The 21,015-nt window shown below is 36.2% G+C and overlaps 1 protein-coding gene across 3 annotated transcripts in view; it reads left to right on the top strand.

The window, feature by feature from the left end:
* Positions 1–21,015, top strand: part of atp8b2 (ATPase phospholipid transporting 8B2) — a 40,824-nt gene that overhangs the window by 14,816 nt on the left and 4,993 nt on the right. For 2 of the 3 annotated variants that reach the window (XM_039680215.2, XM_039680214.2), the window contains 26 exons: positions 2,518–2,576; positions 2,670–2,783; positions 2,980–3,078; positions 4,049–4,110; positions 4,449–4,521; positions 5,232–5,302; positions 5,392–5,471; positions 7,210–7,368; positions 7,453–7,541; positions 7,713–7,909; positions 9,165–9,373; positions 10,672–10,706; positions 10,796–10,964; positions 11,183–11,371; positions 12,400–12,515; positions 13,533–13,697; positions 13,778–13,889; positions 13,995–14,100; positions 14,209–14,437; positions 15,607–15,790; positions 17,798–18,021; positions 18,113–18,196; positions 18,292–18,537; positions 18,696–18,834; positions 19,729–19,859; positions 20,417–20,917. In XM_039680215.2, the coding sequence (XP_039536149.2) occupies positions 2,518–2,576; positions 2,670–2,783; positions 2,980–3,078; positions 4,049–4,110; positions 4,449–4,521; positions 5,232–5,302; positions 5,392–5,471; positions 7,210–7,368; positions 7,453–7,541; positions 7,713–7,909; positions 9,165–9,373; positions 10,672–10,706; positions 10,796–10,964; positions 11,183–11,371; positions 12,400–12,515; positions 13,533–13,697; positions 13,778–13,889; positions 13,995–14,100; positions 14,209–14,437; positions 15,607–15,790; positions 17,798–18,021; positions 18,113–18,196; positions 18,292–18,537; positions 18,696–18,834; positions 19,729–19,859; positions 20,417–20,917 (3,842 nt within the window). Of the gene's footprint in view, positions 1–2,131; positions 2,262–2,517; positions 2,577–2,669; positions 2,784–2,979; positions 3,079–4,048; positions 4,111–4,448; positions 4,522–5,231; positions 5,303–5,391; positions 5,472–7,209; positions 7,369–7,452; positions 7,542–7,712; positions 7,910–9,164; positions 9,374–10,671; positions 10,707–10,795; positions 10,965–11,182; positions 11,372–12,399; positions 12,516–13,532; positions 13,698–13,777; positions 13,890–13,994; positions 14,101–14,208; positions 14,438–15,606; positions 15,791–17,797; positions 18,022–18,112; positions 18,197–18,291; positions 18,538–18,695; positions 18,835–19,728; positions 19,860–20,416; positions 20,918–21,015 lie in introns of those variants that run through there. The other variant, XM_089117625.1, reaches the window with a different exon arrangement.

The following is a 21,015-nucleotide window of genomic DNA, read 5'->3' as shown; positions in this document are numbered from 1 at the left end:
TGTACAGTTTTTGCTGACGGTGTAGAGACTTTTTTTTTTTTTGTGGCAGCATAAAGTTGTTTTAGTGTGCATATTGCTGTGTGTTGGCTATGTGGGCAGTGTATATCAATCGGCCAGAGCTGTTTTAACACAGGAAACCACAGACATAGAGTCTTGGTAACTGAGCAGAGGACCAGAGAAGGTATGAGGGGCTCAGTGCAGAAGGAAACAGGCTACAGGCTGGCTATATTTGCATGCATGCATGGGTTTGACCTTTTGATGCAAACATACTGTAAATGGTGCAGATGCAGCTCTCGGCCATTTAGCAGTCCTCTTTCTCTCACAATCAAGCAGGGAGTAAATGAGGTCAGTGTGTTTTTGTTTTGTTTTTTCCAAAGATGATTCTCATCTATATTACAGCAGCACAGAGTGAAATCAGACCAACCAAATGCATCAATATATCTTTTATCTTGCAAACTATCACAGTAAAGGGTTTTGTTGAGAGTGAAGAAAAGATGAGAGATAAGAGTGAGTTTCGGTGTCTTTTGTCTTGAGAGGAGAGGTTTGATGGAGATGATGATGCTCAACACTTCCTTTGTTCTTCAGCTTTTGACTTGAGACTTTTTGCAAATTCACAAGGGTCTATGATCTTTTCATCACACTAGAGAGCAAAGGGACATGTCTCCTCCACTAAGATGCAGCAAGTCACCCATGGATAATATGATGTAGTGACACACACTCACTCTCTTTCTCTCGTTCTCTGTTTCTCACGTACAGACAGTCTGTCACATGGAGTGGCCATGTAGCACAAAAATACTGTGCAGCTGTGAGCACAGGATGTGACAGAATCCGGCAAAGACGTTTTCTACAATTTCTATAAAAATAGAAGAGAACCAAAAAAGGAGCTCTTCTCAGAAACAAACTGTTGTGTTGTTTTACTACACACTACTGTGTGTTTTTGGATCATATATGTCAGTCTGGCTGGAAACAGGTGTAAAGAGCTAAATGTGAGCTTCTGAAACTGAGTCTCGCTTTCAACAGCAGGTGTATGACTATTATGCTAACCGCAGTCTATTCTTTCACACTTAGTCCTGTTTTCAGCCTCATCATCATGCAGAAATTAATCTGTCATACTACAATTAGTCATTGTTTCCTTCTTGTTGTTGTTTTGCGTTTGACTTAGCAACCACAGCTTGGTCACACTTGATGAAAGTTGGTGTTTAGCATTGACACGACCCTCTGACCATATAGTTTGTCTCGTGAGGAACCGAAAGTTACTGTATGCCACTGCCACTCGATGAAGTCTTTAAAGGAGCATTTCAACATTAAAGGGTTAGTTCACCCAAAAATGAAAATTCTGTCAGTACAGTTCTTTACTCACCCTCATGTTGTTCCAAACCTCTATGTGTTTATTTGTTCTGCTGAACACAAAGGAAGATATTTGGAAGAATGTTTTAATCAAACGGATCTCATTCCCCATTGACTACCATAGTAGGAAAAAATACATACTATGGTAGTCAATGGGGAATGAGATCTGTTTGATTAAAACATTCTTCCAAATATCTTCCTTTGTGTATAGCAGAACAAATAAAAACATAGAGGTTTGGAACAACATGAGGGTGAGTAAATACTGACAGAATTTTCATTTTTGGGTGAACTAACCCTTTAATCTTTATTAAAAGTGGATTATGTAGTCGAAATGTAAAAGAATTTTTGAATTTGGAGCCCTCTTGACCGAGAAAAGACATAAAATAACCGGGCGCATTTGAATGTAAGACAACAACACCCACAATGCACCACATTGCACAGCTCCGCAAGCCACACCCACTAATCTGGAACTGCACACACATCAGAGAAATCAGTCTTCCGTCTACAAGGCTAACATTAGCTGTCACCGTAGTTTAAAATTCATTTCACACAAAATATCTAGTTAGATACAAAGCTTGTTATTGACCAATGTGCTTCTTTTCTCACTGAAGAACTGACTTTTTTTCTCCGCAAAATAAAGTTGATTTTGCATGTGTTGATTGTTTTTTCTTGGAACAGGCAATCTCATACATTCATAGTTCTGAACATTTTCCAAAAATTATATTTTGGTTGTAGAAACAGTGATTTAATATATCAGAAAAACATGATAATATTCAATTGCCTTAATGATAGTATAGAAAAACATTCCTTAATTAAACTTGTTTTTTTATCCACATTCTTGGAGTGTTGATTTGTAACATTGCAAGACAGTAAATACGACCAGTTTCATTAATGGTAATACAATGTTATAAAAGGTTAGTATGAGGTTTTTGAAATGTTCTTTAAACTTCATTTTTAATAACTACGGTACTCAACATTCCAGGTACATTGATTTGTGTAAAGTGGAATGGTGCTTTAAAGCAAATCACAAGCAAATTTGTCAAGACATAATTTAATGGAAAAATATTGAGGACACTTTTATAATGTCCACTTTAAATGTATCTTTCATCATCCTTTTTATTTGAGATATTTCATCCTGTTTTTACATCTCATGTTTTGTTTTCTTCGCAGAGGAGGAAAGAAGAGTCCGAGCCAATGATAGAGAGTACAATGAGAAGTTCCAGTATGCTGTAAGTCTCACATACAAACTGTACAGTCACACATTCAACCTGTATCTTCTGCCCTGCCTATCCCAACCCCTTCATCTCTTTTCTTGTCCGCAGAACAACTGCATCATGACCTCAAAGTACAACATCATCACCTTCCTACCAGTCAACCTGTTTGAGCAGTTCCAGGAAGTTGCCAATACTTACTTCCTGTTTCTTCTCATACTGCAGGTATGTGCTCCAAGTAAATGTTTATTATGAATGCTGATTATGTGCAGATAAAACAGTGAGGTCATTTTCAAAAGTCTATTCATGGCTGTGATCATGACAATTCCTCTAGACCTAAAACCTGCAATTAGCAGCACATGGAAACCCGTTAACTTTAATTCTAAACATACCGAAAATGAATTGTATGTTTTTGTCTCAGTTGATTCCACAGATTTCCTCATTGTCCTGGTTCACCACTATTGTGCCTTTAGTGCTGGTGCTGAGCATCACTGCAGTCAAAGATGCCACCGATGACTATGTGAGTCTCGCATACACGCATACTGTAACGTACTGTAACTTCCAAACTCCCCTCCTCACAGAAATATTCTAAGACTCATAACATCACCTTAAAGGTGCATTGCACAAGTGTCTGAGTTTTTGCAGAACTATGCCCCCTCTGGCAACAAGCGAAACTGCAACCAGAGATGTCTACGCTCATGGACCACATGCACACGCACGCTTGCACGAGCTGTTCATAACAAAAGGAGCATCAGCTGCACAAATCTTTTGTTACAGTGATAATGTCTTGTTTATGTTTTATATATATCATAATGTTTTAAATATATGAAAGGAAAGGCATTTTAGTAAATTACACACTTATGTGTAAGGAGAAAACGGGGGTAGTAGAAAACTTCGGTTTTTGTTTCCATCTCCATGTTGAACTGTTTTATGTGCTTACTGTATCCACTTATGATTGTATTATTATGGAAACACGTTCATGAACAATACAAGTTATTACTTTGTATAGGATCCCGTTTGAGCCCTAGAGCAGACCGGAGATCTCTCCATTTGTCGAAAGCCTTCCCGATGTTGACTCTCGTCTTATTCCGACGCCTGGCACGTGACAAAAGTTTTATTTTCTTTGTCTTACGTGGAGATTGCGTTGGGGTTTGGAATGAATTACCACCGGTCTCTTTGAATCCATCTTCTACTTTTGTCGAACGTTGACTAAAGTTTTGTCGCTTGAGTTGTCTTCGCTGATAGCTGCGAATACACAAACCTGCCAGACACAGCCAGGTGAGCATGAACGCGCATGACGTCACGCCCAGTCTCAAATTCCTTACCGAATCCCTCATTCAGCCTATCAGGCAATTGTTTAAGCATGTATGGGTTCGAAAAACGGGTATTTTTAACATGAAAGTTGTGCAATGCACCTTTAAACACCACTACTTCCTCACGAAAAAAAAACAGTCAGACACACTTTTCACACACATCTGTTTCTCCCACAGTTTCGTCACAAGAGTGACAAACAGGTGAATAACCGTCAGTCTCAGGTCCTCATCGGTGGCATGTAAGTCTTATTTTAATATACACACTTCCTCTTACATTGTGTTTACAAGAAAATATACTAAGAAAATATAAATCTGTGTCTGAGCTGTTGCGCACAATGTAGTTAATGTTCACAACATAAAAAAGTTTGTATTTTATATTTTAATTTGTAAAGTAATATTACTTTTATTTTACAAAATGTATGTGTGTGTGATATTGTATATTGTATTGTAATGTAATATATATATATATACTGTGTATATATATATATATATATATATATATATATATAAATATTACATTACAACAATTATATATAATTTGTCCAACAATCACAAAGCACTTTTTTCACTTTCTCAGTCTTCAGAATGAGAAATGGTTGAATGTCAGAGTGGGTGACATCATCAAACTGGAGAACAATCAGTTTGTGGCTGTGAGTTTTCCTCTATAGTCCTTCATGACATTAATTCAGTAAACATGGTTTATGGAATTAAAAAGACACTTTTAGTAGTGTCTAAAAGCTAGCTCAGCTTCCCAGACATTGCATTTAGTAATTCAGAGTCATGTAGGCACACGTACTATGTCTGATGCATTTGGTCTTGAATACTGCACTGTGATATTGATCCAGTTGCCAAGGTCTGATTTGCTGATTATGCTGCTGGTTATGCAACTCTGTCTCTAGAGGATAAACAGCAGCTTGGACGTCTTTTTAACATGCTAATTGCAGTTTTGATCTCACTGTATGCCAGTGTTATTTTAGTAATATTTATATTCTATTGTATTTTTTATTGATATTTTGAAATGGCTTTTATTTTTATATTTTAATTAAGTTTTAATTTAATAACATTTTTAGTCATTTTGTTATTTGCTTTTGTTCGTATTATTATTAGTTTTTTTTTTTCTCTTAAATATCTGTATTTAGGTTAATTACTTTATTTTTATTTTTAGTTTTAGTTTTTATTTATTTTCTTTCCAGTTAGTAATTTTACTGTTTCAAATTGACAAAATGAACTTGAAATCAAATTGACTACTGAATGGAATAACTTTTATTTTAGCATTATTTTTATTGAACAAAAAATGTTTTAACACTTTTATTTTTAGCTAACAATGATAACCCATCTGTATACTGCAAATGTGTTGCAGGCTGACCTGCTCCTGTTGTCCAGCAGTGAACCACATGGCCTCTGTTACATTGAAACTGCAGAACTGGATGGGTAAGACTGTGTTTATTTCTTGAATTTGTCCTTTTGATTTCATATTTACAGTGTAAAAAAAAAATGTAATGTCTTCATTTATCTCCCAGTGAGACCAACATGAAGGTGCGCCAGTCTCTGTCTGTTACCTCAGAGCTAGGATATCCTAATAACCTGGCCCAGTTTGATGGTATGTTATTTGGTATTGAATGTGCTCCAGTTAGATGTGAAAGTTAGTGAGAGTGGAATTGGGACAGAATTAGTAAGACTAAGAGAGAGATAAGCAATCTTGTGAACTGATCAGAGGTGGGAGACTCAAGTCATATGACTTGATTCGAGTCAGACTCAAGTTGCAATTTTCTGGACTTGAGACTTACTTGACTAGATCTCTGGAAAGACTCGACTTGACTTTAGACTTGCTCTTTGTGACTTTAGACTTGTGCCTATTTACTTGAAATGAATTTTTTTTATACATCAAAAGAGAGAGCGCAGGCGGTAATGTAACAAATAATTTATCAGGTGCATTTATGCTGATGTGTATGGTGGCGACACGTGGGCTAACTTAAGTATTTGGAGGTACAGAAAAAAGTCTTTTTGTGGGCGGGAGCGGGACGAAACATAAATGTTGCGGGCGGGAGAAAGTAATGTAGAAAGTAGTTGAGAACGTCAATTATAACGACCCACGTATTAAAAAATAGCCGGGTTTAAATCATTTAAATGATTAGATTTGTTTTCTTAAAATTTCCATATAATATTTTGTGTCATGGGATCAAATCAATTGGATATTTAGAGTGAGGACATACAAACGTTGGCATACAGTACTAATTTAGGATGGAATATCTTTTTATTTATTTATTTATTTTTACAAGATGGGAAAAGTTGTATTAATTCTTGTTTACTTGTCTTCATTTAGTTTATTTTTATTTTAGAGCATTTATTAGCATTTATTTATTTTTGTAACCCATCAGCCCTATGTGTCTTATATATAGTATTAAAAGTCCCAGAGTTAAAAATGTGTAAAACTAACCTGTGTCCGTCTTGGTATGACTTGATGACTAAGTTGCGATTTGACTTGACTTGACTTGACAAAGAGTATGTCTTGACTTGACTTGACCCTTACAATGGAATGACTTGACTTGATTTTGACTTGCAATGTTAAGACTTGGACTTGACGTGAGGCTTGCATTTAGTGACTTACTCCCACCTCTAGAACTGATAAACGAGAGAACATGTTTGTGTACAGTATGTTTCAGATTTGCAGAAGTGCATGGAACAAGAATAGAAAGGCAAAAAAGGAATTGCATATTTTCAGAGGGGTATTCCAGTATGAACCGCACTCACTGATACTGTTAATTTGCATGCACTGTCTGTGTTGTATTAGCAGATTTACTAAAGGAATTATGCAGATCAGTTAACAGCACAAACTCATCCAAATCTGTGCTGAATGGTTCAAGCTTGATTGTGTAAGATGCAGCAGACTGCAGTGATAGAGCAAACGTTACTATAGCACCACTGCACCAACATTTGATGAATTGCTTACCATGAAAAATAAAATAAAATTGTATAGTTAAACAAAATAAATGTGTAAATGTGCAAAAATTACGCAACTGTTTTCCCTCATTGCGAGTTGGTGTACTGGAAAAAGAGAGAGAGGAAAGATGTACCGAGTCAAAGTGAGATGTGATTCTCAGCAACATTTCTTTGCAGTTTTCTGCTACACACACACTCTCACATCATCAAACCTGTATCAGCACAGACCACCCACGCTTCCTGTTTTTAAACAACAATAAAAAAAATCCAAAGCTTACAATAGTACCAAGGTCCAGAATGCTGAACAGTTGGTCATGACGCATATTACATAAAATGTCAATATTTTCCTTATGTGTGACCTCATTTTTTCATCTTTCTTGCGGTGTGTGTATCTACAGGAGAAGTGGTGTGTGAGCCTCCAAACAACAAGCTCGATCGTTTCTGTGGGACTCTGTATTGGAAAGACTGTAAATACCCCCTCAGCAACCAGAACATGCTGCTCCGAGGCTGCGTACTGCGCAACACAGAGAGCTGCTATGGCCTCGTTATATTCGCAGGTTGGTGTGTCTGTTTGTCTGTCGATGTGTGTGTGTGTGTGTGATTTATTTTCCGTTTTAACCTGTCATAATGTTACATCTCAGGTCCTGACACCAAGCTGATGCAGAACAGTGGACGGACTAAGTTCAAGCGGACCAGTATAGACAGATTGATGAATACACTGGTGCTCTGGGTGAGAAGAAACTGTTGACAAACACACACTCTCCTACAAACCTCTGCTGAATGTGTAAAGATTTGAGGCCACACATACTCTGCAAATGAATATTTGAGTGTAAATACTTTAGGCACACTCAGGGTTTGAAAATGAATCCAGTTTCCATGTATATCATTTTCCCCTGCTCAGATTTTTGGGTTCCTGGTGTGTATGGGCGTGATCTTGGCCATAGGAAATGCCGTTTGGGAGAAAGAAGTGGGTGCTCTGTTCCAAAGTTTCCTTCCTTGGGATCCTCCTGTGGACAACTTCCTGTTCTCAGCCTTCCTGTCCTTCTGGTCCTATGTCATCATCCTCAACACAGTCGTGCCCATCTCTCTCTATGTCAGGTGAGAGAGAGCATGATGTGGAGAGATGAAGGATGTAATGAAGAGAGAAAATTGTGAATAATCTGGAAATGGAAATGACCTAAAAAAAACACAAAAATGTTTTAAACAAATGGTCAGTGGAAAGTGGTGCTTAAGCTTTTTATTTAAGCTGTTTTATTCTCTTTTTATTTTATAGAAAATCATTCAAACTAGTCATTCAAACTAGTTATTACATTTTTTTTGCTACAATTATTTGTTGTTGTATCAGGGTTATTACCTGTACTGTAACTAAAACTATTTAAAAAAAAATGTTAAAACTAAAATATAAATATTAGACAGAAAATTTAGCAACTAACTGAAATAAGTTTAAGTTGAACCATTAAAATTAAAGTAAAACTAAAACTGAAATAAAAATAAGTTAAACCTAAAACATAATAAAATTACAAAAAAAAATAAACTTAAAAAGAAAAAAAACATATAACAAAAGCTAATTTAAAACATTAATAACACTACTATTATAAATAATACATGATTGTAGTCATTAGATGCTGTCTACAAGGAAAAAGTCTTGAGACACCAAAAATGTATCATATTCAGGACAAAATGCCAATTTAATCTATTTATTTAGACTTGTTAGTATTAGCTTCAGTTCATTTTATGCTTGATACATGCTTTATGCATTCTATTTATTTTATTTAGATTTTTTTTGTTGTTGTTGTTGTCTTCATGTTTCCCTAGGCTTTCCCTAACAGGTAAGAGAGATAGTTCCTATAGACTTCCCCTTTTTTCTCTCTCTGACATAACAACAGCCTCCCGTATAACATAGTCCATATAACACCACTAAAGTCCTGATCCGAACCCTTCTGAACTGAATAAGCGCTAATTCTGTGAATGTAACCCACCTCTGACCGGTGCAGACTCATACAGGACGAACTGCAGCGTGGCACTGAGCAGCACCATGGCATGACACACATACCCATAGTCTGTTTGTGCATTTTTTAATAAAAGATTTGTAAAGCTTCTAATTATTATGATTAAATCTTATTTTAATGGTCTGGCAGATTGTTGTGCTATTGTCTGTCTCAGCTGCACACTAAATAACCTATGTCTGTAAAATTCGGTGTACATATTTGTGTCTGTTATGTTTTGTTGTGAGTTTCCATGTGTTGGAGGTCTGTAGTCATTTTGAGTGTTTCTACAGGAAATCACGCAACATTTGCATTTTGGTATGATAACCCTTCATCTATTTCTCTGTCCATCTGTCTAAATATCGTAGTGTGGAGGTGATTCGTCTGGGTCACAGTTACTTCATTAATTGGGACCGGCGGATGTTCTGCAGTCGTAGTAACACAGCAGCAGAGGCCCGGACTACCACACTTAATGAAGAGCTGGGACAGGTGGAGTACATCTTCAGTGACAAGACAGGAACCCTCACCCAGAACATCATGACCTTCAAAAAGTGCTCCATCAACGGTCATACATATGGTGAGGAACACACACTGCTGACAGTTATAACAGAGGTATAATGTGCAAACAACTGGTCATTTTCACAGTATCAGTCTTGTAACATCTTGAAGGGGGTTATATCGTGCGTCACCTTGCTTGTACACCACTACTTAACAAATAACACAGATGTCATGATTCTGATCAGACAACTAAACAAAACAACCTGTAATTTACTAGATGTTCTGACAAAACTTTACTTGCTGCAGTCAATTTATGAGGTTTAATTCATCTGAATTAATTATTGGTTTAAATGAATGATTCAGTGACTCATTTATAAATACTTCACTTGTTTCAGTACTGGATGAATCAGCATTTTTAAAGAATCTCCTGAATGAATGAAAGTCACTTGTCACCATCTGCTGGTGTAACAATATAATTGAAACAATCGTTATTTGAAGTGCCCAGTTTTATTCAAAGGGTGATTTTGATCTCTTCGTGTAAAAGAAATATTTATATTATAACAGAAGCGCTGGGATAAAAGTTTTATACAGTAGTTCAGATATGAATACTGATGTCTATATCAGTGTTCATATCTGAACTATAACATTTTATCCCAGTACTTCTGTTATAATATAAATATTTGTAACACAGAAATAACAAAACTGTGCTTGAAAAGACCGTTTGTAAAGCTGTTTTATACTTACACATGACTCTCTGGGTCAGCGTTGTTATTTTCTCAAAGGTTAAATAGATACAGATGAATCGTTGTCATTTAGAATTGAGATCACCGTCTTTTAAAAATTAATTGTGGAGCTCTACTAAGATGGCTTGGCTGCATTGCAAGTAACAGTGTTGCAGATTTGCAAAAAAAAAAAATGTATTTGTATGATATTGTACTTTAATGATTATAGACATTTAAATAAACTAATAGAAATGATTGTTTAAAAGTCAAATATATAAAGAATTTACAATAAACAATTAACAATAAATAATGACAAAATATAAAATAATGGAGAAAAAAGAACACTTAAAAAAACAGAATCAACCTTAAATATGAGATCACACAAAGAACTGAAGCAACACATGATGTTCTTAATATATATCCGAGCAAACTAATCAAATGAAAATCGAGTACAGGTGCATAGAATTAAACAGACACTTACGTAATCACCATAGAAACTAACTCAAAACCAATACAAATCAAACACAGGCAAGATTACACGTGACAAAACAAACCAGAACTCACATATCCCTTACAATAGTGACATGCACAGACATGTTATACTGGATTAGATTTGTGTAACAAATCTCAAGTCAGTCTGTCTCTTGTTTCACAGGTGAGGTTTTGGATATTCTGGGTACACAGCAAAAGGTCAGTGCAATCCAGATCAATTTAGTAGAGTTAAGTTCATTGTTAAAATATTTCTGCACAGAAAGAGCAAACATATGTGTTTTTCTCAGAGGGTCCAGCCCCTGGACTTCAGTGCTTGGAACCCTTTAGCAGACCAAGGCTTCTGTTTCTACGACCAGTCTCTGCTAGAGGCAGTGATGGTGGGAGAACCAGCAGTGCATGAATTCTTCCGGGTCTTGTCTCTCTGCCACACTGTCATGAGCGAAGAGAAGAGCGTAGGTAAGCATCTACGACATTTTATCTGGGCGATTATCTGCCTGACTCAGAGAGTTATTTCATCCAATGGAAGAGTTTAAATAAGGTTAAATAAGGAAGCTGTTGACTTTAATATTGTTAGGATGGAGCCATTCTGGATTGTAATATGATTATTATATCTCATTACATTATCTGTCCTCCTGTGCTCCTTGCTTATTGTCTCTGTCTTTCACTTCCTAAAGGAGAGTTGGTGTATAAGGCTCAATCTCCAGATGAAGGGGCGTTAGTAACAGCTGCACGTAACTTTGGCTTTGTCTTCCGCTCTCGCACACCCAGCACAGTCACCACACAAGAGCTCGGCAAAGCGGTCACATACACGCTCCTCGCCATCCTGGACTTCAATAACATCCGCAAAAGAATGTCTGTTATAGGTAACACAAGCACACGCACACACTCATTCCTGCATTTTACGTAACAAAAATGTAAATGTCGGCACAGATCCCGCCCACTGGTACGCGTTGAATCTATATTTACCAGATGTGGCCCGGATCTGGGCCGAAACTGTTGCCGTCTGGGTATGTTTGTAAAAAGCACAGTATGCAATATATCCCAAAAATGAAAGAGTTGCCACATACAATTATTTTAAAAGAGAAGTTCTGTCAGATTTAATTAACTTTTGAGCCCCAACTATAACTAAGTATGTACATAAACACTTTATTGTGCAGTTAACTGTGGCAAACTCCAGAGTGTACAGTTTTTAAACATTGTAATGTCAGATGGTTTAGTTCTGTGCAAGCATGAAAGAGCCAGTAAAATTCCCTCGGGACTGAGAAATCTTGATACAGCTTAAATACTGTCCTGCCAAGCATTGTAAATAAGTGCTAAATTCAATGCAGAAAGTGTTGTGCGTGCCATATACACTCTTATAATGCTGAATTATGGCCCATACGTTTGGGTAAGTGGTGCTTACATTGCTGCAGGCATTTCATTTTTGTTTGCATATTGTTATTTATGTTCATTTGGTCTGTTTACATGGAGAAGTGAGAGATTTATTGAGTGCACTGCAGAATTTGCTCTTAATCAATTTGTCACTATTTGCCAAATGGGTATGAAAAAGCACAGTCGATAATTTAATGTGCTGTATGTGTGGAGGGTGGTACTGTATACCCTAAGTTATAGGAACAAAATATCCCCACAAAGATGGCAATATCTGAAATCTTTGTGGATATATGTTTTATCTCTATGAGGTAAACAGCATATAAATCATAGCAAGTGATGTTTTTTTGAAAATGTAAAAATGCAGAAAATTTCTGTGGTGGGTAGGTTTAAGGTTAGGGGATAGAATATACAGTTTGTACAGTAATATATATATATATATATATATATATATATATATATATATTTCCCATTAAAACATGGAAACCCAATATGTATGTGTATGTGTGTGCGTGTGTCTCAGTGAGAAATCCAGAAGGCCGTATTCGTCTGTACTGTAAGGGGGCGGACACTGTGCTTTTCGAGAGACTTCATTCTTGCAACCATGAAATAATGAATATCACTTCAGATCATCTCAACGTGAGTGTTTGCATTTTTGCATTTATTTTGTGTTTTCTTGTTCGCTTTGTTTGTTATCTTGATTGTTTTTATTCAATATCAAGTCCTAAAATTAGAGAGAAGCCAACTGTCTGCTACTCTCTTTATAGACTAAACAACAGAGCCCTCTTGTGGATATTTTAGTATTGAAAATCTATTAGTTGCACTGTTACTAAGATTATATGAGCTATTGTTGTGATTTACATATTTGTCTAGCAAACAAACAATAATAGATGGAATATAAAAAGATAAATAAGAAGTATGTGTAATTAATAAAATAAGGTTGCAAGTAACAGGGTTGAAAATGTAATTTAGGCTATCACTAAGTAGGGGTTATTAATTTCTTTGTTACCAAAAGTATAAATATATTAAATGCTGTACTTTTGAACTTCTAGTCATCAAAGACTTATAAAAAAAAACATACTGTATATATCATGGTTTCCATAAAAATATTTGTTTTCAAACTGTTTTCAACATTGATAAAATGTTTCTTGAGCAACACATTATCATATTAGAATGATTTCTGAAGGATCATGTGACACTGAAGACTAAAGTAAGGATGCTGCTAATTCAGAATTTACCATCACAGGAATAAATTACATAAAAAAAAAGAATCAGTACTGATTTTTATAAACTTGTATACTTTTATATTTTAATAATATTCCCTTTTATGTTTTAATAATATTTTTTACTTTTATATTTTAATAATATTCACAATATTACTATTTTTGACTGTATTTATTTTTGATCAAGTAAATTCAGACTTGGTGAGCATAAGATCAAGTTCTTTCAAAAACCACAAAAAAAAAAAAAAAAAAAAATGTATCGACTCCAGACATTTGAAAGGTGCTGTGTGTGTGTGTGTCAAAATGTAAAAAAAATAAATAATAGTTTATCTATATCGAATGGTTTTTACAAAAAAACAAATTAAAAACATGCATTCACCTTAATTATAAACTTGAGCTGATGTGGGAGGTTTGTGTATGTGTGTTTATGTAGGAGTATGCAGGTGACGGGTTACGGACGCTCGCAGTGGCCTATCGGGATCTGTCTGAGGAGCAGTGGGAGGAGTGGTCAGAGCGTTTCCGTGGAGCTGATAAGGCCACGGACTGCAGGGACGACCGGCTGGCTGCTGCCTATGAGGAGATCGAACAGGACATGATGGTATGTTTTTGTGTCCGATTCCTTATGTTTTGTTTTCCATACTATTTTGGGGGGGTGATTAATATCAATACTTGTTATAGTTGTTGGGAGCCACAGCTGTAGAAGATAAACTGCAAGAGGGTGTTCCTGAAACCATTGCCATTCTCTCCCTGGCAAACATCAAGGTCTGGGTGCTCACTGGAGACAAACAGGGTAAGAACTGCATCGGATTCTAACGTCTAGCGAACTGGCCACGAGTGGTATCATTTACTTGACATAATTACAACTTGAATGAGTCTTTTTCACCCTTTTTGATAGAAACTGCAGTGAATATTGGTTATTCCTGTAAGATGCTGACGGATGACATGACGGAGATCTTTATTGTAAATGGACACACTGTCCAAAGTGTACGCGAAGAACTGAGGTAAACTGCTGAACCATCCATCAATCCATGAAATACGAAATATGCTAATTTTTCACAGAAGGCGTTTTCATTTTGTCTTTCTGTTTTGTTCTGTGTATTTTTTTTTAGGAAAGCAAGAACACGAATGCTGGAGTCAGCACACACCAGAGATGGAGGGAAGGAAGTTGAAGCTCAGGGATTGGGTAGTGCATGTGCCTTTGGAAATGGATGTGGAGGTGGTGCTGCTGCTAACTGGATGCCTGATGAGAGTAAATGCCCCCCTCCTCAGGCTCCGCCCTCCTCATTATTGGAGTCAATCAGTGGAGAGTTTGCCCTCGTCATCAGTGGACACAGTTTGGTAGGTGGGAGTTGCATTCATTGATGTAATTCGAAGAAATGAGCCATAAGTCTATAATGGTATCGTTTTCAAAAAAATGCACATTGAAATATGTTTTCAAACGTTTGCGTTTTCAGGCCATCCAAAACAGAGTTGTCGTATATATGAACAGCCAAAACACATAAAAATTTTTCATGTAAATACCCTCTTGAACAGGAGCAATCTTGGAAAACAGACACGACAAGTCAAACCACGAACCTCGGGCTGAGTGAGCTGAACTGTATGAACGGCGTTCGGGGTTCGACTTATCGAGACTATTGTATTTTCCAAGATGGCTCCTGTCTGTATACACGAAGTGAACTGTCTTTATTAAGTATCTTCTTATTAAACGATCTGTACACTTACAAAGTCCTCAATGCTTCGTTTTGCATGTATGGACCCTCATTATGTTACTGCGTTAGTGTGGGGCTATTTTGAGCCTTGCTAAGTGGTATTAACTTGCGATTTCTTTTTACTTAGTAAATGCCCCCATTATTAGCGTTATACGCTAAACAGTTTTTAGAGATAAAACTCTTGACTTTACATTCGATTATCATGAAAACCAATCTCAGAGAACGATTGATTAGGTACCGATGTTTTATTAGATCAAAGGTTTATTTTGCGCTGGATTTCTCCTTTAAGTGTCATTTTAGTACTTCAACAGGTCACACTTTAGATTAGGGTTCAGTTCTCACTATTAACCAACTATTAACTATGACTTTTGCTAGCATTAAACTCCTAATTACTGCTTCTTAATAGTAAGCAAGGTAGTTGTTAAGTTTAGTTATTGGGTAAATTTCAGGGATGTAGAATATGGTCATGCCGGATACTGCATTTACACCGTATGTGTTTTTTAAGTACTAATAAACAGCCAATATCCCAATCATTTATAGCAACATTTCAGGGTTTTTTTAGTTTTTCATCTAATATTTGTTTTATTTTAGTATTTAAAAAAAATCTATTTTAATAGTTTTAGTTATCAAAACAAGACTGGTTTAATTCAGAAAAATATGAACTATCCCATTTTTAAAAATCTAATAAATGGTATTTATTTTAGTTCAGATAGAAGAGATATGGCTGGACTAGCAAACGGGCTTAAGCTGTTTTAATGATTTTTTTTTAACAAATATCTCCCTGTCTTTCTTGGTCAGGCTCATGCACTGGAAGCAGATATGGAGCGTGAGTTTTTGGAGACAGCGTGTGCTTGTCGAGCAGTGATCTGCTGCAGAGTGACCCCTCTTCAGAAAGCTCTGGTGGTGGAGCTGGTTAAACGGCATAAGAAGGCTGTCACGCTCGCTATCGGAGATGGAGCCAATGACGTCAGCATGATAAAGAGTAAGCGAAAACAGATATAAGCAGGCATGTTCAGCTCTTGAAGTCTTTGTCGGGGCATTGAATCTTTTTGACAGCTGATTTGTTTTTGATGTGCAAATATTAGGGTTCTCCGGGTCAAATTACTAGGTTAAGGCTGTAAATAACAAATATTCTGGATACATTACAAATCAATGTTGAAATAGTAACTGTAACTGTCAAAATCAAAATCTCAATAATATAATGCAATTATTATTGTCTTTTTTTAAAAAATACACTTAACTATTTTCACATTACTATTTTCAAAAGTTTGGGGTCTGTAAGATTCTTAATTTTTTTAAAGATTTTTTTTTAATCAAAAACAGCAAAAACAGTCATATTTTGACAAGTAATTTCATTTTAACATAAATATTTTCTGATTTAATATTTAAAATGTAATTTATTCCTGTGATAGCGAAGCTGAAATTTCAGCATCATGTCACATGATCCTTCAGAAATCATTCATACAATATATGCTGAATTGCTGCTCAAGAAACATTTCATAGTAGTATCAGTATTGAAAACAGTTGTGCTGCGTAATATTTTTGTGGAAACCGTGATACATTTTTTTTTTCAGGATTATGTGATGAATAACTACTTTATTTTTTTATTTTTATTTTTTTTACAAAATGTTATCTATTTATTACCTCCTTGCTGAAAAGAAGCATATTTTTTTTTAAATAATCTTAATGACCTCAAACTTTAGAACTGTAGTGTATATATTATAGAAATATAATGATAATTATCATTATACATTTTAAGCTTAAGTTTTGTTCAGTTTAAAAAAATGAATTTCCTTTTTAATTGCATTCACTTAGGCTCATATATGATGCACATTACAGGTAAAGTACAGTGTGTGTTTTAATCTACATAATCTTGTTTTGTGTTTTTTTTTTTTTTTTTTTTTTTTTTGGTATGGATTCTGATTTAACATTTTTAGTAAAGAACAAACCGGTCAAGATTTCAAAATTTTTAATGAGTTTAAGTTCCTTTTTTTAGATTGTGTAAAGATGCTCCAGAGAAACCAAATTAGTGATGTTCGTTCCTTCGTTTAGTTTGTTGTTGATGTATGTGGTTGTGTTACTTCCTTCGACTGAGCAAAAACATCTCCAAACTCTGTCCTTGGGCTCTCACGGTGTCACAACTATATTTCAAAAGGCTGCTGTGAACATGGATAACGAGATGTGGAGGATGTGGTTTATGTCTAAATCTTTTTGCACCATCCTGTGCTGTACCTACTCAATAACATTTACACACGCACAAACACGTTCTTCCAATGTTTCATCTTCTGTTTGTTTGCTTCTGTTGGGTGTGTTGTGTTCAGGGGATTCTGCTGGTGTGTAGCAGTCAAGTGTCAAGTTAAAAGATTTGTTCTTCACATGAATGTTCCCTGTAGTTTTAATGTTATTTAGACTGATTTATATCACTTGGGACTGTCCCAAATCTATGGTTTTAGTAAAATTGAGATTCAGGCATTAGTTTATCTGGCTTAACCCAACATTTGGAGTGTTACTTCAGAGAGCTAATACCCAAGAGCAGGGGGTTTTTAACCGGTCTCCAGGGACCCCTAGGGGACCTCAAGTGGGTGGAAACATTTGGAAAGAATTAGTTGTACTGGTGTCAGAATTAACTTTGTAACTTGAGATACTCAGTATGTTTTTAGCAATCATTGTTTTACTCATTTAACAAATTAGATAATAGCCTATTACTCATTTGAAATGCTGGTTGGTTGACTGATTGAATTGGATATTTGGATATTTATAAGTCTCCAAATCTTAAAAAGGGAAGATTAGTGCATGATTGCATAGACAAGGCTTGAATCTAGTCCCGGACTAAAATGCGTATTTGAACTGTTTTAACTGAAAGCAACTTGCACTGAGATATCTTAAAATATGTACAATGCACATCAGTAATATTTTTTTCCTCAAAGACACGTTTATGAAAGCTACTTAAAGGTCTTAATTGAACTTGTGTCTTTTTCTCCTTCTTTAGCGGCTCACATTGGCGTGGGCATCAGCGGTCAGGAGGGGATCCAGGCCGTCCTTGCATCCGATTACTCATTTTCCCAGTTCCGTTTCCTGCAGCGACTTTTGCTGGTACACGGACGCTGGTCCTATCTGCGCATGTGCCGTTTTCTCTGTTACTTCTTCTACAAGAACTTTGCCTTCACTATGGTGCACTTCTGGTTCGGGTTCTTCTGTGGGTTCTCAGCACAGGTGAGAGATTCATTCTGAGGATCAAAAAAAAAAAAGCTATTTATGAGGTGATGTCATGACCTCGGTTTACTGTGTTTTTTTTTTTATTTAGACTGTCTATGACCAATACTTCATCACTCTCTACAATATCGTATACACATCCCTGCCGGTGTTAGCCATGGGCATCTTTGATCAGGTAAGAAACAGAAAACGTATTTACATTTTTATTTATTTATTTTTTTGTGCATTTGATAAGAAACTCACTTCCACCTCAAACTTTATCTAATTCAGGATGTTCCTGAACAGAGGAGTTTAGAGTATCCAAAGCTGTATGAGCCGGGCCAGCTGAACTTGCTGTTTAACAAGCGAGAGTTCTTTATCTGTATCGCACAAGGAATCTACACTTCCGTGGTTCTGTTCTTCATTCCGTACGGCGTTCTCTCTTACGCCACACAGAGCAATGGAGTCCCACTGGCAGACTACCAAACTTTTGCAGTAACTACTGCAACGGCCCTTGTCATCGTTGTCAGCGTCCAAGTGAGTCAATGTGGTAAAGCTGTTTAAGATTAAACATCTACACCCAAGTAGTGCTTCTGAATGTATATATGGTTGGTTAGCAGATGTTTAATGCTGTGTACTGTGACAATACATTTTGTAACTATTTTGAATGGCTGAAGCTTTTTGTTTCCTTATAGATTGCTCTGGACACGGGTTATTGGACTGCTATAAATCACTTCTTTATATGGGGCTCTTTGGGTACCTACTTCACTATCCTCTTCGCTATGCACTCCAGCGTCCTGTTCAGCATCTTTCCCAAGCAGTTCCATTTCCTTGGTGAGTCAGCACTGTTTGGCCCAACAGAAATCTTGAACAGAAACCCTCATTTGATAACGTCTATACAGTATGTGTCACAAGCACAACTTATCAGCCAATACATCTGGAAACATTCATTGCTCTTAAACAAAAATAACTGTTTATGGATACACTACCATACAAAAGTTTGCGGTCATTACGTTTTGATTTTTTTTTTTTATACTTTTGTTCTGCAAGAACACATTAGTGCTAATTCATTTAATTATTAATACATTTGTTAAACATCTATCATGTAAATACTGTTCTTTTGAACTTTATCAAATACTCCTGAAAAAGTATAGTTCCCACAAAAATATTTAGCTGTTTTCAATATTGTTTATAATAAAACATGTTTCTTGAGCATATTAGAATGATTTCTGAAGGATCATTTGACACTGGAGTAATGATGATGCTGAAAACTCAGCTTAACACCACAGGAATAAATTACACTTTAAGTATATTAAAATACATACAATTTATTTAAAAATATCCCTGTATTTTTACTTTATTTCGGATCAAATAAAAGCAGCCTTGTAAGCATAAGAGACTTCTTTCAAAAACATTAAAAAAAATCCTAAATTTCCTTTGGCAGTCAAGTAAGTGGCACAACAAAACTGTAAAAAAAATAGTTTTCCTAAAAAAAAAATTAACATGTAAACATACATTTAACAAAAAAAATAATAATTAATATACAATGAAAAGTAAATGTTCTAAAAAGAAATATTATCTTTAAATACACATGGATTTTCAATTGTGTGATTTATAAATTATATTTTGTTCTTATTTCATCTTGTTTAAAATGTTTGTGTGCGTTTGGTGTAAATATTTGTTGCTTATTTTGTGTTTGTGTGCATACCATGTGTTAATATACCACAGGAAGTGCCCACAACACACTCGGACAGCCAGTGGTTTGGTTGACTATTGCTCTGGCTACCATCATCTGCATTGCTCCAGTGCTTGCGTTCCGCTTTCTCAAACTGGATCTTAAACCTCAGCTCTCAGATACCGTAAGTGTGCGTGTGACAGTAGTTTGTCTGGCCTAAATCTTACGCCACATTTTATAGTGTTTTTATTACACATTTTATGTTTATAGTCAACAAAACATTCATTATGAGTATATAACAACAAAGATCTGTCTTAAAACAATTATATTTAATAAACATTCTCAATTTTCTATGTGATCATTGAGTAAATCCCTAGTGAATTGTGTTGATTGTGCTTCTTTGCATGTGGTTATTTGCATTGGTGTTAGTGGGAGTGAAAGAGTGTTTTTTTTTAATGTAAAAATATATGTTCGTAATTATTATGGATATAATCTTTTTTAATTAATGTTAGTTTTACTTTATATACATATTATATCTATATAAACACAAATATAAATGTAAAACATAAAGACTAAATAAACTGTGTATTGGATGGTTAAGGTTGGTTGACTATTGCATATTCTGATTCATTGCTTATATCATGTTTGTTTCACATCAGTAGGTTTGACATATTTTGTAGTTTCGGGTAATCCCCTACACTCATCCTCGCCCCTTATTACATTCTCAATCTCTTTCTGCAGGTGCGCTACACTCAACTTGTGCTGCAGAAAAAGCGGAAGCCTGGTGGGCGTGCGGGTCGTGGAGTGGGCGGTTCAGGAGTAGCCAGTGGCAGTGCTCTTGGTCGCTTGGGAAGAGGTGGATCCCGACGCTCCGGTTATGCGTTTGCGCATCAGGAGGGCTTTGGAGAGCTGATCACTTCGGGAAAAAATATGCGGCTGAGTTCGCTGGCTCTCGCTTCTTTCGCTTCCCGCCACAGCAGCAGTTGGATCGATACCCTTCGTAGGAAAAAGCATGCAAACAGCCCTGGTGTGCAGAACACCCCGCCCACCGGAGATGACAGCGCCGCCTCCTCTCAAGCCTCACCCTTGACCACAGTAAATGGACGTCAGGACACAGTGGCAGGCGAGGCAGGGCTGCAATTCAGTGAACACGTCCTCACTCACAGCCCTGATGATATCGCTCTCGGTGTGCTCAGGTGTGCAGACAGAGAGATGGGAGGATCTAGTACTGGAACAGTGCAGGTAAATATACATCTTAAGTTCAAGCACACATTGTATACAGACACCCCCAATGCAGGCCAACATGCACAAATATAGGACATTATTCTACACGGGACAGA

This window comes from Pimephales promelas, chromosome 12 (genome assembly GCF_988280905.1).
Source record: "Pimephales promelas chromosome 12, fPimPro1.hap1.1, whole genome shotgun sequence".
NCBI classification, from domain to species: domain Eukaryota; kingdom Metazoa; phylum Chordata; class Actinopteri; order Cypriniformes; family Leuciscidae; genus Pimephales; species Pimephales promelas.
The sequence above is the reverse complement of the archived record's forward strand: the minus strand, read 5'-3'. Positions and strand labels throughout refer to the sequence as shown.